The following is a 19,041-nucleotide window of genomic DNA, read 5'->3' on the forward strand; positions in this document are numbered from 1 at the left end:
AAATTATTTAAATAAAATACAGGTAGTTTTCGCAGTAGATCTGTCTCTCTTTCATTTATACATGGCATACATTCCAGGGCTTTATAGTTCATTAATTGTTCCTGAAAATGGCCAAATGTCACTGAAATAGTTTAATTCAGCTTTAATATAGTGTAAACTGGCATTGAAGTAACAGATTTGATTTTAAAATTTGATGTTAACACTTTTAATTAAACGCGTAACCTTGGCTAAAGTGCCTATTTGATTCTTAATATAATCTGGGGACACAGAATAATTATACCCACATCTAGGACATAGTGACTAAGTAAAGGAAATGAAAGTACCTGACAAATAAAAATTTAATTGGCTCATCAGCCCTTTTAAGTTCTGTTTCTCATCTGCCATCTAAAATTTCTCTAATCTGGGGCCATTATCTAGTATTTGTGAATTCTGTTTTTCTGTCACAGAATTTAATCCATCCTTTAAAAAGTGAAATTAATCAAATTTCCATGTGTTTAATACATGGTAGAAATAGCAGTTGTCAATTGATTAACTAGATTAAAAGTATATATGAATTATTCCATTTTAGAGCGACTTTTTTACTTCACATTTTGTTTTTTCCTTCTTCAGATAATCTTTAAGATTTTACTTTATTATCTCTCACTATAAGTGATTTTACTGATATTTTGTTATACTTTGTATATATTTGCAGCAGTGGATTATCGTTACTTGAAAAAAAAGTTTAATTTTGACAGATAGTTTTATATAATGCCTAGCAACTTACATAAACTGGTAAACTGTTAAAACTGTTTCTTGAAGGTAGGAATAGTATATACAAATATATATGGGAAACACAATATTCTTCAGTAGCTAACACCAGCACAACTACTTGATTTAATGAAGATTGCATAAACAGAGTAGATCTTAAGCATTCTCACAATATCCCCCCCCCCTTACCACTTCTTACATGTGGAGGACATACAGGAAATAAATGTGAGGTGATATGTTAACTAGCTTGATTATTGTAGACATGTCACAATATATGTATATGTTTACATCACAGTATTTTATATATATATATCTTATATGTAAAATTTGTATATATACAAATTTTTATATATAATTTTATATATAAAGTTATATATATATAAATACATAGTATTTTGAGGTATTATGAGTTTATTGAGGGATATATATATATATATATATATCAATAAACATACCTCAATAAAGCCAGAAAAAAGATTGTATAGAAATTTACTAAATATTTACTTATGTCTACATATGCTGATTTATTTGAACACACATCAACATTAGAAGCTTTTGGATTTTTAAAATCCTTTGTGTTTGAAAATGAGGATAATTGGTGAGCATACTGAGGTATTTATTGTCCCCTTAAAATTTGCTAGTGGAAAATAATAAATGCTGATTTAAGAGGCAGATGTGAAAGGGGTAAAGAAGATGAGATTTATGGCATCATTCCTATGTTCAAAACCAGGACAAAAAAAAAGGTCATGTTTTATTACTCTTGAAGCAATTTTTAAAAACATAAATTGATTTTATTTTGCCTTTTAAATAAATGTGTAACCCTACCTAGGGGTGCCTAATTGGTTCTTATGATACCTGTGGGCATAGAATAAGTATATCCACCTTCTAAGACATAGTGAGTAAATAAGGTATATGACATTATCTGACAAAATTTTACTTGGCTCTTCAACGTTTAGGATACTGTCTAAGTACTAGGCATCACATAACAAAAATAAGCTTAAAAAATTAAGACTTATCATATAGGTTCTTAACAAATATCGAATGGATAAATGTGACAGCAGACACATGTAGATCAGAGATCAAGTGGTCTTTGAAGTTGCTTTTAATTATATAAAGACACACAGACCAGCAGTCCCTATCTGCAAGCTAATATAAAATAGGTTTATTTAAGGGCAGAGTCTGGATTAAAATTCATCGAGCACGATTGTGATTGACATTATTAAGTCATGAAATAGAGTTATTAATGAGGACTTTTTAAACTCTTAAAATTTGCTGTGGTGAGAGATCGTAAATGCATATAACAAACAACTCAGGCCTTATTCCTCAGATCATTTTGGGATGACTAAGCTGCCTTGAATAAAAATAAAAAGTGTCATATTTAACAGAATTTTTAAATATTAAAATTATTTTTTAAATTTTATTTTTAATTGACACATAATAATTGGACATAGTTATGGGATACAGTGTGATGCTTCTGAGACATGTGTACATACATTGGGTAGTGATCACATCATAGTTTTAGCATATTCATCACCTCAGACATTTCTTCATGGTAAGAACATTTGGAATCTTTTTTCTAGTTATTTTGAGATACACACTATATAATATTGCTTATTGTAGTCTGCTTGTTATGCTATATAGAAAACTAGAAATTATTCCTCTTATCTACCTGTCATTTTGCACCCCTTGATTAATTTCTTTCCTTCATTCTGTCCGTCCAATCTTTGCTGGCCTCTGATGACCACTGTTCTACTCTATATTTCTATGAGATCAAGTTTTTTAACAATGTTCTAAAATAAGTGAGATCATGCAGTATTTGTCTTAATGTCCTCCAGGTTCATCTGTGTGGCCGTAAATGACGGTACAATTTAAGATCTCATTTAACATCATCAAATAGTTTCTTGGAAACTTCAGCTTTAAGCGAAATGATATACACAGTACCATTTTTTTCCCTCATCAGGATTGTAACTACATGCATTTGAAAGAAGAAATAACTTACTGATACTTTCTTTTTTTTAAATGGATGAACAGTATGTTTATTATATACATGTATATATACACACACACATACGTACACATATATATCAGATTTTCTTACCTTATTCAATCATTGATGAACACTTAGGTTGATCTCATATCTTGGCTATTGTGAATAATACTGCAATAAACTTGACAGATGTCTCTTTAGCTACTGATTTCATTTACTTAGGATAAATACCCAGTAGCTGAATTGCTGAATCATATTGTAGTTTATTTTGAGTTTTGAGGAGATTCTGCCACTTTTTTCCATATGACTGTACCAATTGACATTCCCACTGGTATCATTAAGGATTCCCTTTCTCTATAACCAGATCAGCATGATACTTTGTCTTTTTGATAATAAAATAAATGTATGGGGTGATATCTCACTGTAATTTTCGTTTGCTTTTCCCAGTGATTGATGTTGAACTTTTTTTCGTATACCTGTTTGTTGCTTGTATGTCTTCTTTTGATAAATGTCTGTTTAATCTTTTTCCCTTTAAGAAAATTGATTTATTAGCTCACCAAGTCACACCTGACACTCAAGGGATCTGAGTTAATCTTTTTATGTGTCTGGAAAGATAACTAAAAATTTGAGGAGCAGCAGTGATGTCTGTTAAAAAAGAAAGATTATTTTTAAATGGAACTCAGATTGCCACTTTTCATCCTAAACACCTCAATAGTTTTCTATCATTATTATGATTATGTTCAGAATAGAAAAAGACAATACAATTTCATATTATCTCCTTCATGTTTTTTTGGGCCCTTAACAGATGTTTGTTATTCTGCAATGCATTTTTTAGAACTCTTTCACGGTAACTTTTACTTATCCATGCAGGTCCTACCTTAATAACATTTTCTCGAGGAGGCAGCCTTTTGTAGGTGGTTAGATCTGTGCTGGACATCTTGTACTTTCATGTGAAATTCTTACCATTGCTGAATTGATTAGATGAGCATAATTATTTACTTTAATATTTCTCTCTGGCTGGAGCTTTTTGGTGGAGGGATTATGTTTGTTTATTGTTATATGCATAATACGTGGCCTTAGTAGGCATGTAGTTACCTGTCAAATGAAAAGGATATTTGAGGGCTTTATTTGCTCAGTATTGACCAAGCTCAAAGTCTACACTGATGAGTAACATTTTTTGATCATAAATAAGAATGAGAGATTTTGAAACATATTTTATTTAAGGAAATTATACTTTAAGAGACTGGCTCTCACTGTTTTCCAGGATTGAGTGCAGTGGCTATTCACAGGCATAATCATAGTACAACACGTGGAATTCCTGGCCCAAAGTGATCCTTCCATCTCAGACTCCCAAGTAGTTGGGACTACAGGTGTGTACCATTGTGCCTGGCTTTCTATAAGGAATTTATTAAAGATTAGTAAAGCATATAGGTATACAGTAGTCCCCCCTTACCCACATTGTTGTTTTCTGAGGTCAATTACCTGCAACCTTGGCCAGAGATATTAAATGGAAAATAAAGAGAAATAAACAGAAACAAGCAATTCATAAGTTTTAAATTGTCACTGGGCATAGTGGCTCATGCCTGTAATCCTAGCACTTTGGGAGGCTGAGGCAGGCAGATCACGAAGTCAAGAGATTGAGACCATTCTGGCTAACAGAGTGAAACACCATCTCTACTGAAAATACAAAAATTAGCTGGGCATGGTGGCGTGTGCCTGTAGTCCCAGCTACTCAGGAGGCTGAGGCAGGAGAATCCCTTGAACCTGAGATTCGGCGGTTCCAGTGAGCTGAGATCCCACCACTGCACTCCAGCCTGGCTACAGAAGGAGATTCTGTCTCAAAAAAAAAAAAAAAAAAAAAAAAATTTTAAGTTGTGCACCCTTCTGAATAGCATGATGAAATCATCCTTTTGTCCATCATATCCAGGCTGTATATATTAGCTTGCCCATTAGTCACTTAGTAGCTGTCTCGGTTACCAGAATGAAAAAACATTGTATCTGTAGGGTTCAGTACTATCCAAGATTACTGGCATCCATTAGAGGTCTTGGAATGTATTCCTCAAGTTTGAGGACATGGGCTACTGTATTCTGAATTGTCTGAAATAACTACTTGATAACTTCATTTTTAGTGCCCATGTTTTGTATTTAGATGCATTGTAGCTGGGCTTGAGAAATGCTTCTTTAATTAGCATTGGTTACATTCAGCAGATACATATATGATACATTGCTTTCCTAGAATGTGAAGGAAAAAATGCTGTAATAGTACACAGATATTTTTATTTGGTTTTAATAAAGAATGGTTATATTAAAATTGATTTTAAAATTAGTATCATATTTTATTGAGTTATTTCTAAAATTTCTGTATACCCAGTACAAAAACATTTTGATCAAACTGCTATCGAGGCAACAGAAATTATTGCCTGGGGAAATCCAGAAAAGGCTTCGTAATGCAGGTTTGAATCCTAGCCTAAGATTCTTTTTAGAGGATGAGATGATGTTTGCTGAGGCAGACAACAAACCAATGAGGGAGTAGAGGAAGTATTACAGGTGGTTTAGATTACCTTGGCTGACAGGGTATGGGACCCTTCCACTTGTAAGAAATGGGAAATATCTTAATTTGACTGGAGTTTTGCTTCATGAGAGCAAAATTTGGATGAGACTTAACTGTGAGCATCTTGGTAGAGATACAGAATTTCTTTTGGGATAATTGCTACAGCTAGAGATACAGAACTGTATTTTGCAGCAATAGAGTATTCATGTCTTCACAAACATGGTTTAATTGATAATTTGTTTCTGGAAAGATCATTCTTAAGCTTAGTCATTAATTTGAGGATTGGGTGACTCTAGTTTGAGGATTGGATACTGAAAATGAAGACGAGAGGTTATATCATTTTGTCTCATTTCCTTTACTGTCTTAATGTTTACTTTTTTGGTTCATGGTATTTAATTTAGCTTTCTGTAATGTGAGGTGTTGTGCATGACTTTTATTTTTTATAAATATGTAATCAGTTTTAAAAGTCTTTTCTCATGCATGTTTTGAAATATGTATTTTCAAAATGTTTGCTGTTTAAAAACGTTTGGCATTTTATGCTGTTTGGGGGTGAGGAATAGTAAAGCAGTAATTTTACCGTAGCATTCAAATTTTTTACTTCTCCTGGCAGATCTTGAATGCTGACAAATTAAATGTAGGCTGAGTAATTTGAATTATATACCTCTCTTTTTTCTTTAGGTTTTACTAAAATAGTACTGAAGTGCTGTAATCTTGCAAGTTATTTTCTTTTTCCTTTTTTTTTTGAGACGGAGTCTTGGTTTTGTCACCCTGGCTGGAGTGCAGTGGCATTAGCTCACTGCAACCTTTGCCTCCTGGGTTCAGACAATTCTCTTGTCTATGCCTCCCGAGTAGCTGGGACTACAGGCGCCTGCCGCTATGCCCTGCTAATTTTTGTATTTTTAGTAGAGACGGGGCTTCACCATATTGGTCAGGCTGGTCCTGAACTCCTGACCTCAGGTGATCCACCCACCTTGGCCTCCCAAAGTGCTGGGATTACAGGAGTGAGCCACTGCACCTGGTCAAGTTATTTTCTTTTCAGGCCAGTTTCTATCCTGTAGTGACTTGTTTAGGAAAGGCCTGTGTTCTCATATATTTAATAATATGGTTTCAAGACAGATTTTACTTAAAAATATAGCATAGTCTGAAGTGTGGCTATTATGCTTCCCTTTTTGTGTTGAGGAGAGTAAGTATGCTGTACTTCCAGTACTTCATATACTTAAAAAATAGTCTGTATTGTCTTGCTCTGTTAGCATACTTCGGTTTGCAAACCAAATATCTTAGTTCATTTCTGCCCCTGCAATAGAGTACTAGAGACTGGGTAATTTATAAAGAGATTTATTTGACATGAAGTTCTAGAGTCCAGGAAGTCCTAGATCTTGGGACCATGTCCGAAGAGAGCCTTCTTGCTGTGTCAGAACATGGTGGAAGGCGTCACATTACAAGCAAGATAGAAAGATACCAGATGAAACTCACCCTTTTTCTAAGGAACCCACTCTTCTGATGACAGCATTAATCTGTTCATGAGAGAGAGCCCTTATGATCTAATCACGTCTTAAAGATCTCTACGGTTAATGTCACAGTGCCAATTAAATTTCAACATGAATTTTGAACGGAATATTCAAACTATAGCACTAAGGGAAAATAAAAGCAATGTTCACAGTGTTCAAATGTTGGATTTTTCCTCGGGAAATAAGCTCTTTATTTCCCAGTTTTCTTTTATTATTTTTTATTTCAAAAGTATATATGTATCATTATAAAAGGTAATACAAACAAAGATCCTATACCCATCAGTTTTTCTCAAAGGTTAACATCTAGGAAATTGACATTGATACAGTCCAGTTTTTTTTTTTTTAGCTTTTTATTTCCAGTGTCTGCAATTGTTTTGATCTTATATGAAAAGAAAAACTTTAGCCTTCATTTATTTTTAGGTTCGTTAGTTGGGTCCCCGCGTATTAGACTGACAGAAAAACTAACAAGAGAAAAATAAACAAATTTATTAATGTGTGCATTACACATTATACACTGGAGAACTTTGCGATGAATGTCAACCTAAGTAATCAAAAAGGTCAGTATAATGTTTAAGAAGAGTTTATTCAACTGCAAAGTTAAGGTCCCTGCAAACACAGATTCCATAGAAAGGAAGTTAGTTTTCCAAAGTGTAGAAGTTTGGGGTCACTTATACAGACAAAGCTTTCTATATAAGGCTTATTGCAGAGTTAACAAAAATCTGTTTTTTTGAGGTAGTCTTTTTGTTTCAGGAAAGGTATACTCAACATTTCACACTAAAGATGTAACTGTCATGGGGTCTTGGGCACCATCCAGTCTGAATTAGGACAATAAAAGGACAATTAATCCCAAAGATCAGTGATTGGAATGGGGAATGTCTGGTGTCTCCTAGTTATTTACTGAACAAGATCAATGAGCAGGTGCTATTATCTAAGAAACTGTAAGAAACAGAATTGCACACATTCTGTGTGATTCAGTTTCTAGGGTTTAACTTCCCCTTTGGCATGATAAATTTAGAGGGTCCTGAAGTTTTATTTTCTTTCTGTGAGTAACTCAGGAGTACAATATGGGCTGCTGTGAGATGTAACCAAAAGAACAGTAAATTTATAGAGAAATGACAAGACAAAGGGAAGGACTTGAAGTTTCCATGGGAAGCAAATTGTGGAAAGGTAAATATTTGGCAGAAGTTATATAGATTACTTCTGTGCTGCCTTTAGGCTTGTAAGAATATAGAGTTGTCTTCAGAAATTAAGAATCACCCTGTCCTTTCAAGTAGAAAGGAGGATAGGGAGTTCTGTTGTACCTGTTTCTTATTTGCCTGTGGCTCAAAATAATCTTTATGTCAGAATCTCCTATTTTGGGGTGACATATTCTAAACCCCTTCATGCGTTATTGTCTCTTATTAGTGATTGATGAAGTATTTATAATTAAAAGCCTATTTGTATTATGAGTAATTTACCAATTTCAGAATGTGTTTCAAGCAGTAAGTTTTAAAAAACGAAGTTAAATAGTAACTTCATAAGTTAAATGAAGCCTCAATATTTTAGGTTTTGTCTTCCTTTGGTTGCTATTGTGGGAAGATATACATAGCGTAGCCATTTTAGTATACATTTCAGTGGCATTAATTACAATGCAGTTTAACCATTACCACTCTTTGTTTTCAGAACTTTACATTATCCCATACAAAAATTTTTTACCCATAAATCAATACTTTGCCATTCTCTTTTCCTGCAAGTACCCGGGAGTTCCTTTATTCTACTTTCTGGCTCTCAGTAGAACTCTGCATATCTTATATAAATGGACTTGTACAATATTTGTCGTTCTTTATCTGGCTTATTTCACTTGGTATATTTTAGGTATTCACCAATGTTGTGACGTGTTTCAGAATTCCTTTTTATTTTCTGTATTTTTTTGAGACAGGGTCTCACTCTGTCACCAAAGCTGGAGAACAGTGGTGTGATCTGAGCTCACTGCAGCCTCAAACTCCCTGGCAGAAGCTTCCCATTCCTTTGGGATGAATATGGCTGAATAATATTCTATTCTGTAGTTAAACCACATTTTCTTAATCCTTTAATCTGTGGTGAACATTTGTGTTATTCAATTTTGGCTCCTGTAGTAATGCTACCTTGAACATTGGTGTACACAGAGATTGAGTCCCTGTTTTCAGTGCTAAAGGTCCAATTTCTTCACCACTTTGCCAATAAATGAAAAAAAGAAAAAGAAAAAAATATTTTTCATTTGTGTTTGTTTGCTTCATAGTAGCTATCCTAATGGGAGTGAATTGATATCACATTGTGGTTTTGAGTTGTATTTCTCTTAATACCTAATAATTTTGAGCATCTTTTCATGTATTTATTGGCCATTCATATTAGTCGAGATGTCTGTTCAAGTCCTTTGCCTATTTTAAATTTTTGGATCTTTTTGTAACATATTTTGTATTCTATATTTTACGTCGTTATTAAGTTTATAATTTACGATTTTTTTTTCTTTGCAGTATCTTGATTGTGGTTCATTCATGTACAAAAGTTTTTAATTTTGATGAAGCTAAGTAAATCTGTTTTTTTGTTACCTGTGTCGTCTGGTGTCATGTCCAAGAAATCACTGCCAAATTCAGTGTCTTAAAGGTTTTTCCTGCTTATTGTTCTTAGGCTTTAATAGTTTTAGCTCTTAAGTTTACGTCTCTGATCCATTTTAAGCTAACTTTTGCATATGATATAACAGGCCCAACTTTACTTTCACACAGATACTTAGTTTTTCAAACACCATTTGCTGAAAAGCCTAACGTAAATATTATAACACAGATGCCAAGCCTATGTCTACTAGCTAAAGTGTTCACTCTCATGATGCTATTTGTGATCATTCTTTGATTGTAGTGTCATGTAGCAAACATTAATTTTGTTCTTTGTTAATTGGCAGTTCTCAACCTGACTAGGCATATTTAGGTTCTCAGTGATTCCCACATTGATTTTTCCCCGGAAACTTAGTTTTTAAAGGTTGTTGAATATAATTTATTTTTACAAAGAACTTACGTTCTATGTATAGTGTCATTTTAAACGTTAAATATTAGTATTTTTAGTACAGTTTTAATACTTTCATTGTAGATGATGATCTTTTTGTAGTTTACTTTTAAAGTAACTTGTTCTTTGTTGGTATCATGGTTGATTATTTTTGAAAGTTAGTGGAGGCTCTGAAAATTGAATATTTACGGGAATAGTTTGTAGAATGTTTGAAAGAGATGTATGCATTTTTTATTTAAAAGAGTTTTAAGGCCTATTATCTTTAGTTAAGTAGTTCATAGATGATAAACATCAAATGTTACTGTATGATTTTAACAGTTATTCTATCTGTAGACAGAGAATTAAAAGTTGGTTTGCATTCTGCATAGGCTTATATGATATATTTAGAGTAGAAATATAAGTGTTTTAATATTTCATGAATGATTATATATTTTATACACACAATTTACATACATTTAAAATGTTTAGCACCCTGTTTAAAATATGTTTAAAAGCACCCTGCTTTCAGTGCTTGAGGTCCAATTTCTTCTTTTGTCAATAAATGAAAAAAAAATTTATTGGCAAAGAACAACTATATTTCACATGTGAATTTGAAAATAGGTTACTTGATATGTATAAGTAGGTTGTACATACAGGTTTTAAATGTTCTGAAGTACAGTGACATTGAAGAATCAGTAAAACCAGGTATGCTTTATTCTTTATGTTAATTCTCATATTATCTAAGTTACTTTCTAAAGTTCAAGTCTCAAGATAAGCTATAATGTTCTGAAAATATAATTGTATTTTCCAGATTTTAAAATAATGAAGTGCATGTCTAATTTTATACCTTAATATTTTGTTTACTGGAAGACTCAAATATCTGAAGTTTTTTAATAAAACAAAAATATAAATATAGTAAATTCTTCCATGCAGCCTCCATTCTTAACTATCTCAGGGAAATAACTTGGTTAACACTTACATTTTCAAAATAAATTTGGAATTATAGTAATTTTATTTGGTTGAGTGTACTGCATTGGTGTATAGCATAGCTTTGTTATTTTATGATAGACATTGAAAGGCTAAAATAGAAAATGTACTTTTATGCACTCTTAATTTAGTGCATTAATATTTTTACTTTTCTCTTGCAGCATTTTCAGTTAGCCTTGATTGACTGTAATCCATGTACTTTGTCCAGTGCTGAAAGTAAGTATTTTTAAATAAAATACTTTTGAGTAAAGAATATTGATGATACCTTTTTTTCTACTGATACCTTTGTTTCTGTTCATTCTTGAGAAGAGAAGTGAGAAGGCATGTGCCTGATTCAAAGAGTTTAAATCACTGGAGTTGAGTTGATTTGGGTACTATTTTTCTTGCTCAAAGATAGTCAGTATTATTATTTGATAACTGTAGAAATGACTGGTATGTCACAGAGCACTAACAAATAGTGATTACCTACTTTAGTAGTTTTTCTCCCTTTGTGGTGTCTATGTTTTCATATTAATGAATTACTTCACCTTTTAATATTTTAGGATTTGCACATACCGTAAGCTTGACTATTTTTTGAAACTTTTTTGTGTACTTGGTGATGTTGCAAAAATCAAAAGTTTTCAAAGCCAATTTTAAACAAAATCTGAATAAGTTAAAAATGTGTAGTTTAAAAAATAAATACTGTTTTTTGAACTCTTTAAGATGAATGACTACAGTTAATATTTTGGGAAAAAATGTTTAAAAAGAGTATGAAACTTTAAATTATGTGATTTTCCTTTGTAATAAAAATGTTAGAATATTAAAGACCTTTTATGTCAATTTTTTTACCTATTTGAGTCTATAATTGAATATTGCCATACTGAGTATACTTAGTTATATAATTACACTCCCTTTTAATGTATAGATAAGAATGAAACTCGGGCTGGGAGCAGTGGCTCACACCTGTAATCCCAACACTTTGGGAGGCCGAGGTGGTCTCCCGAGATGATCACCTAAGGTCAGTAGTTTGAGACCAGCCTGGCCAACATGGTGAAAACCCCATCTCTACTAAAAATACAAAAATTAGTCAGGTGCAGTGGTGCACACTTGAAATCCCAGCTACTCAGGAGGCTGAGGCAGGAGAATTGCCTGAACCCGGGAGGCGGACATTGCAGTGAGGCGAGTTTATGCCACTACATGCCAGGGTGACAAAGCAAGACACTGTCTTAAAAAAAAAAAAAACAGAAGGATGAAAGGTAGAGATTTTTATCCTACAAAAGATGATGTTGTATTTTATGGGATGGTGAGGTCAGAGACCTGGGACTCCAGCCTACATTTGCATTTTAAGTTCAGATAGTATTAGGATGCCAGTTAGCACTAATCTTTTCTATTACCTGTATTTGGTAGGTACAGATATGGGGGATATGGGACATAGTTTTTGGTTTTCTCTTTGTTGTGTGTGTGTGTGTGTGTGTGTGTGTGTGTGTGTGTGTGTGTGTGTGTGTGTGTGTTTTAATTTTATCTTTTGAGACGGGGTCTCACTTTGTTGACCAGGCTGAGTGCATTTGGTGCAACCATGGCTCACTGAAGCCTTTATCTCCCAGGCTCAAGTGATCCTCCTATTTTAGCCTCCCAAGTAGCTGGAACTTTAAGGCGCATGCAATGCCTGGCTAATATTTTTATTTTTATTTTTTGTATTTTTTGTGGAGATGGGGTTTTGCCATGTTGCTCAGGCTGTTCTTGAACTCCTAGGCTCAGGGCCTCCCAAAGCACTAGGACTACAGTCACAAGCCACTGCACTGGTACTTCTTCCTTTTCTTAATCTGTCATCCAGTTTCTTTCCGGCAATTCAGAGATGTGAGATTTTGATTCATTAGATTTTATGTGGTAAGGAAAACTGTTTGAAAAGGGGAGGGAAGATGAAGAAAACCTCTCAACCTGTGGGTGTATGTACATATATATGACTTTTTTCTTTTGTTGCTTTTGTTTTTTTGGGGGAGAGGTTATTATCTTGAAATCACACAAAAAGATTTTTCTTTTACTTTGTGGCTCATTACTTAACTTTTTCTATTTGTCTATTTTTATAAAGCAATAACTTAGTTTCAGAAAGTTTGTTTGATTTTAATTACAAAATTTTGGAGTAATTTTTCTCTTATGGAAAGGAATTTATGGTTATCTAATGCATTATTCTCCAATGTTAGATATGGGGGAACTTACTGGAAAGCTGTGGAGCATATTAAAGGGGCTGCTTTCCAGACATTTACAGAGGCTCACTAAACCAAAATCTGAAAGAGTTTAGCTAGGAATTGGTAATTGTATCAACCATCCCAGGTATAATTTATTTTTAGGACATTGAGAGAAATGAGTGAGGAGAAGCAAGGAGGGAAGATTCAGAAGGGAGGAGAGACAAAGGGATGTCAGAATTTCATGATTGCTATGGGAATTTTCTTTAAAAATATAAGTATTCTGTTTATAATTTTGAAAGTTTTAAAAGGTATATCCTAAAACAAAACAAGAAAAGGTGTTTATCATGGATGAATAAAAACTATAAAATACAAATAGTTGGACTTGTAATTATCCATTGTGATTTTGTTGTGTGCTCTGGTGATGGGGAATTGGGCATCAAGAAGGGCTGCAAAAAGAAGCCAAATATTCTGCCTTATTTGAATCTTCAAATAAATTATTTTGAAGTCTTGCTCTTCAGGTAGTTTGACCATTTGTGTTTGTTCTTGACCACAGTGATCTATTTCTGAAGAATTAAAAGAGCACTAAGTTTCCTTATGTTGTTACTAGTATTTGATCTATAACTTAAAAAAAGTTGTTAATAAAAGATTGAATATAAAGAAAAAGCATACACACTGAAAAACATTCCGTGATTACAGAGTAAATATTATGTTTTTAACGTAAAATTTTGAATACCATTTGTCAAGATATGTAAACTTAAATGCTTGTGTTTCCTTAATACTCTGATTAAGAACTTTTTATGACATATACGTACCTATTGCAGATTTTAATGATTATTAGAGTTATTAATAAATTTGTTACAATATTACTTAATCTTTTATATTGATTGTTTTTCTTGGCATGATCTTTGTTAGGTTTAATTGCATTTTGTTTGTTAATTTTGCATTTTGTTTAAAACAGAAGTTGCACCCGTAGTCAAATGTATGTTCCATAGTTTTAGCATTTGCGTATGTCTGACATTTTATATTATCCCTACTTTTTGTTACTTTATTACATTAGACTGTATTGTAACTGATCTTTTCCCATGATCCATTGCAGTTCAATTTCATATTGCCCATTTGTATGAAACCCAGGTAAGTGTTTTAACTTAAGAACAAGAATAAAACAGTCACGTATGCTTTAGATGAAATGAAATGTACTTGAAAATATCAGGATTTAAATGAAATAAATATATTAGACGATTTGAGTTGTGGGTATTATACTCTTGCATATATTTTGTATTCTACTCCTCATTAAATGTGTGTGAAATTTTGTTTAGTGAACAAATTGTTAAAGACAAATGAAGGAATTTGAGATTTGTATTTAATATATATATATAGCAGTTTCTGTAAGTACCTTAAACTGTGTATTTTATTTCCTAAATACAATACTTGCTATGTATGCAGTGCTTTGACTTAATATAATTTGCCTCTATACCTTTATTTAGAAGCTTTCATCTAACCCTGGATGTAATGTCTACTTTTCTTTTAAAATATTCATGAATGATTGTAATAAGTCACTGTTATTGAAGTTTTCTGTTTTTCTTTAAGACTGAGGTATCTTTTAAACATCATACCATTTGAAATGATAGTTACCATTAGTTCAAGGCTGTTTTGTTTTTAAAGTTATTTCAGCTTTTTTAAAAAATATTTTGCTTTGTATAGCAGATTGTATTATAATATTTAAACTGTAACATACGGATTTACAGTTTGTGGTGGAGTTGGTAGACTTAAAAAATTGGTAGCATTTCTTCATATTATGAGTAGCTGAACATTTTGAATTTAAATTGTGAAATAAAGAGAGATTTAATAACCATGTTGGGCATGGCGGCTCATGTCTTAATTGCAGCATTTTGAGAGGCTGCTGCAGGAATACCTCTTTAGCCCAGGAGTTTGAGACCAGCCTGGGCAACATAGTGAGACTGGTCTCTACAATTAATAGTTAACCAAGTGTAGTGGCATGTGCCTATAGTTCCAGCTACTTTGAGAGCTGAGACTGAAAGTCTGCTTGAAGAGTCAGAGGCTGCAGTGTGGTATGATACTGCACTCCAGCTTCTGCGGCAGAGTGAGACCCTGTCTTAAGGAGAAAAAAAACAGAATTTCATGGTGGGGGAAGCTTATTACACACATAAGTAATTTTTTAGGTCTACCCTTATGTTTCTAGTACAAGTAGAAAATAGTGATGTAGAGAAGTAGATTTGATGCAGAATTTTATCCAAGACAGGAAAGATGCTGGTATTTTCCATTTTTCATATTACTATGAGATGTAGTAAGATATAGAACATTTAACTGGCTGGTTCTTTAACTCATCTGTGACAAGCTTCATGGGAAGTTTTTAAGAATTATCTGTATGTTTCTCTACTTCACTTCTCCCTGTGCTCCACAAGATGCACACGGTGGCCTTAGAGATTTATTGAATCAAAGTTGATATACCTTCAGGTTGGGATATTATAACCTAGGGATTGATTTTGTTTTACAAAATGCATTTAAATCCATTTATGCTGGAAGTTGCAATTTTTTGAATTTTTGCAGTCATACCTTGGCGATGACCTTAAGCAATAGGATATAAGTAACCCCCGCATGCTTAGCGTTCCAATAGTGGAACACTAGGCATAAATGGGTTAAGAATTGCCCATCTTTTTACATGAGTATCATGAATAAAAATTCTTAACCTGCCATTCCAAGTTTTGGGTATGTCTTTTTTTCATGTATTATGTTGTTGCTCTTTTAAAAACATTTTCTTAGTCTTTTGATATAGGAAAAGTAATTTTATTATTTTATTTTTTAAGAGACCAGGTGTCCCTTGTTGCCCAAGCTGGAGTGCATTAAGGGGACAATTTTAGTTTACTGCAGCCTTGAACTCCTGGGCTCAAGCCATCCTCCCTCTTCAGCCCCTGGAGTAACTAGGACTGCTAACATTCCAAGCCAGTTTATTTTAATTTTTATTACAGATAGGGTCTTGCTGTGTTTTTAAAGCTGGTCTCAAAACACCAGGGACGAAGTGATCCTTGCGCTTCAGCCTCGCAAAGTGCTGGGATTACAGGTGAGAGCCACTGTGCTTGGCCCCAGTTAGATAATTTTTTATGACCCCAATAAATGAGAAGAGCTGGTGAAAATTATACTTGACAGTAAAATATCTTGAAACTGTTTTTGATTCTAACATTAAACATGCCTGATGTGTTAGTCTATTCTCATGCTGCTAATAAAGACATCCGCAAAACTGGGTAATTTATGAAGGAAAGAGGTTTAATTGACTCAGAATTCAGCATGGCTGGGGAGGCCTCAAGAAACTTACAATCATGGTGGAAGGAGAAACAAACACATCCTTCTTTACATGGTGACAGGAAGGAGAAATGGTGAGCAGTGGGGAAAAAGTCCGGTATAAAACCACCAGATCTTGTGAGAACTCAGTATCATGAGAATAGCATGAGGGTAACTGCCCCCATTATTAAATTATTAATATCTCCCACTGGGTCCCTCCCATGGTACATGGGGATTATGGGAACTACAATTCAAGGTGAGATTTGGGTGCGGACACATATCACATGATACGGAGGAACTAACTTTAAATGCATTCTACCTATTAGTATTGTTTGTACAGTTGAAGATATTAAAATAATCTCAATTTGTATCAAAGGAAAGAAATGTATGAATTTTAAATGACAGTGTAATTTTTAAAGATACAAATATAAAAAATTATTCAGTGAGTAATCACTGAAGTTACAGAGTTTTTATATTTGAATCTTTAAAAATTAGACTATACCTGTTTGTGTAGTAGAGGTCAGTAAAATAGAGTAGGGACATGAAATCTAAACTGAGTAGAGTCTTCTCAGAAGTGGAAAAATGGGTAGTGTGCTTTCATATGGTAACTTCATGTTAGTGGACATATTCAGTGGAATTCTTTATCTCAGTAATACCTTACTTGTTAATATAGGAATGTCCTCCTCATTTAAAAAATTCTGTCACAAGCATTTATCTTCCATAAGTAGGCTGAAATATAAAATGTAGTATTGTGTGAGTACATATGTAGGTTCTTTGGTTTTCCTAATTTTTAACCAGTGAATGAAAGACTGTCAACTAGGTCTTCTCATATCCTTTTAGTATCTTCTGTCACCTGATAATTATATTTTCTTAAATTTGCTGAGCTTTTCTTTTTCTTAATCTTTCAGTAGCCAGTTAAATAGGCTTTGTAGCTTTTTGGATAAACATATGGTTTACCCTTACTGTGTTGTTATGATGATTACATTAATTGCTAAAATCAATGTAAGTTCTTAACAAAATATCAGCAAAAATACTAACGAGATGAAAGTACTAAAAAATATTACCAATCCAAATTCAGTTACACATTGAAAGGCTAACATACTGTGATCAAGAGGGAATTATCCATAGGATGTAATGATCATGCAAACATTGCAAACTAATCAATGTGATATACTACATAAACATAAAAGACAGATGATTATATGATTATCTCAGTGGCTGGATTAAAAGCATTTGACAAAAACTCAATGTTTTCTCATGATAAAAATTCTCAATGAATTACATAAGGAATGTATCTCAATATAATTAAGGCCATATATCACACATCTGTAGTTAACATCATACTCAATTGGGGATAATGGAAAGCTTTTTCACTAAAATCAGGAGCAAGACAAGGATGCTCACTTTTAGTACTCCTGTTCCGTATAGTACTAGAAGTCCTAGCCAGAGCAGTTAGTTATGATGGAGAGATAGAGAAATACTTATTGGGAAGAAAAAGGAAAAGAAGTCTTGGTTTGCAGAAGTCATGATCATATAGATGAAAAAAAAAAACCTAATTAACACCTCCAGGAAAAATTATTAGAACCAAAAAGAAAAAACCAAATTTATTAAAGCTTCAGGATACAAAATTAACATACAGATATCATAGTATTTGTATGTGTTAATAATGAATCATCCCCAAAAGAAATGGAAAGATCTGTAGCCTGAAATATGTTAAACATCCGTGAAGGAAGCTGAAGATGACAGAAATAAATAGCAAGGTCTCTCCATGTTCATGGATTAGAAGAATCAGTATTTATCATAATGTACATACTACACTAAGTGATGTCTCACAATTCCAATGGCATTTGCACAGAAATACAAAAAACTATTGCAAAATTTGTGTAGAATCAAAAGACACCCTGAAGAACTAAAGGAATCTTGGACAAGATAAACAAGGCTGGGCCATTACACTTCCTGATTTCAGAGTACGTTACAAAGCGACAGTAATGAAAATGGTAAGATAGTGACTGGTATGTAAAAAAATACATAGAACAATGGTACTTTATAGAAAGCCTGGAAGAAAACCCCACATACATAGGCTCAGCTGGTATTTGACAAAGGATCCAAGAAAATACAGTGGAAAAGGATAGTCTTTTTTTGGGAAAACTGGACATCCACATATATAAAAATGGAATTAGATTTTTATCTTACATCATACACAAAAAGCAACTCAAAATGAATTGAGGACTTATAAACATAAGACTTAAAACCATAATAGAAGAAAAGAGCAGGGAAAGCTGCATGACATTGATCTTAGCAGTGATTTTTCTGGATGTGGCACTAAAGACATAGGTAATAAAAGCAAAAATAGGTGGATTGCATCAAACTGAAAAGCTTGTATACAGCAAAGAAAGCAATCAGCAAAGTTAAAAGCATCCTGGGAGTTTGGGAGATGGTACTTGCCTACCGTAAATTCCAATAAGGGTTAATACCCCAAATATCTCCAAAACTCATATTACTTAGTAACCAAAAAGTAACCTACAAGTAAAGGTGGGCAAAAGGACCTGGATAGACATTTTTCCAAAGAAAGTATACTAATGGTCAACAGGTATATGACACACTGCTTAGTAGAACTAATCAGGGAATTTCAAATCAAATCCATCATGAAATATCACTGCATATCTTAGGATGGCTTTATTAGTCAGTTTTCATACTGCTGATAAAGACATACCCAAGACTGGGAAATTTAGAAAGAGGTTTAATTGACTCACAGTACTACATGGCTGGAAGGCCTCTGGAAACTTAGAATCATGGCAGAAGGTG

General features: G+C 33.3%; 1 protein-coding gene across 25 annotated transcripts in view; it reads left to right on the plus strand.

The window, feature by feature from the left end:
• The window catches only part of UTY (ubiquitously transcribed tetratricopeptide repeat containing, Y-linked), a 245,450-nt gene that overhangs the window by 72,956 nt on the left and 153,453 nt on the right, over window positions 1-19,041 (plus strand). For all 25 annotated transcript variants that reach the window (XM_055377186.2, XM_055377177.2, XM_055377188.2 and 22 more), the window contains exons 7-8: window positions 10,936-10,990; window positions 14,036-14,070. In XM_055377186.2, the coding sequence (XP_055233161.1) occupies window positions 10,936-10,990; window positions 14,036-14,070 (90 nt within the window). The remainder of the gene's footprint in view (window positions 1-10,935; window positions 10,991-14,035; window positions 14,071-19,041) is intronic.

Source organism: Gorilla gorilla, chromosome Y, assembly GCF_029281585.2.
Source record: "Gorilla gorilla gorilla isolate KB3781 chromosome Y, NHGRI_mGorGor1-v2.1_pri, whole genome shotgun sequence".
Classification (NCBI taxonomy): domain Eukaryota; kingdom Metazoa; phylum Chordata; class Mammalia; order Primates; family Hominidae; genus Gorilla; species Gorilla gorilla.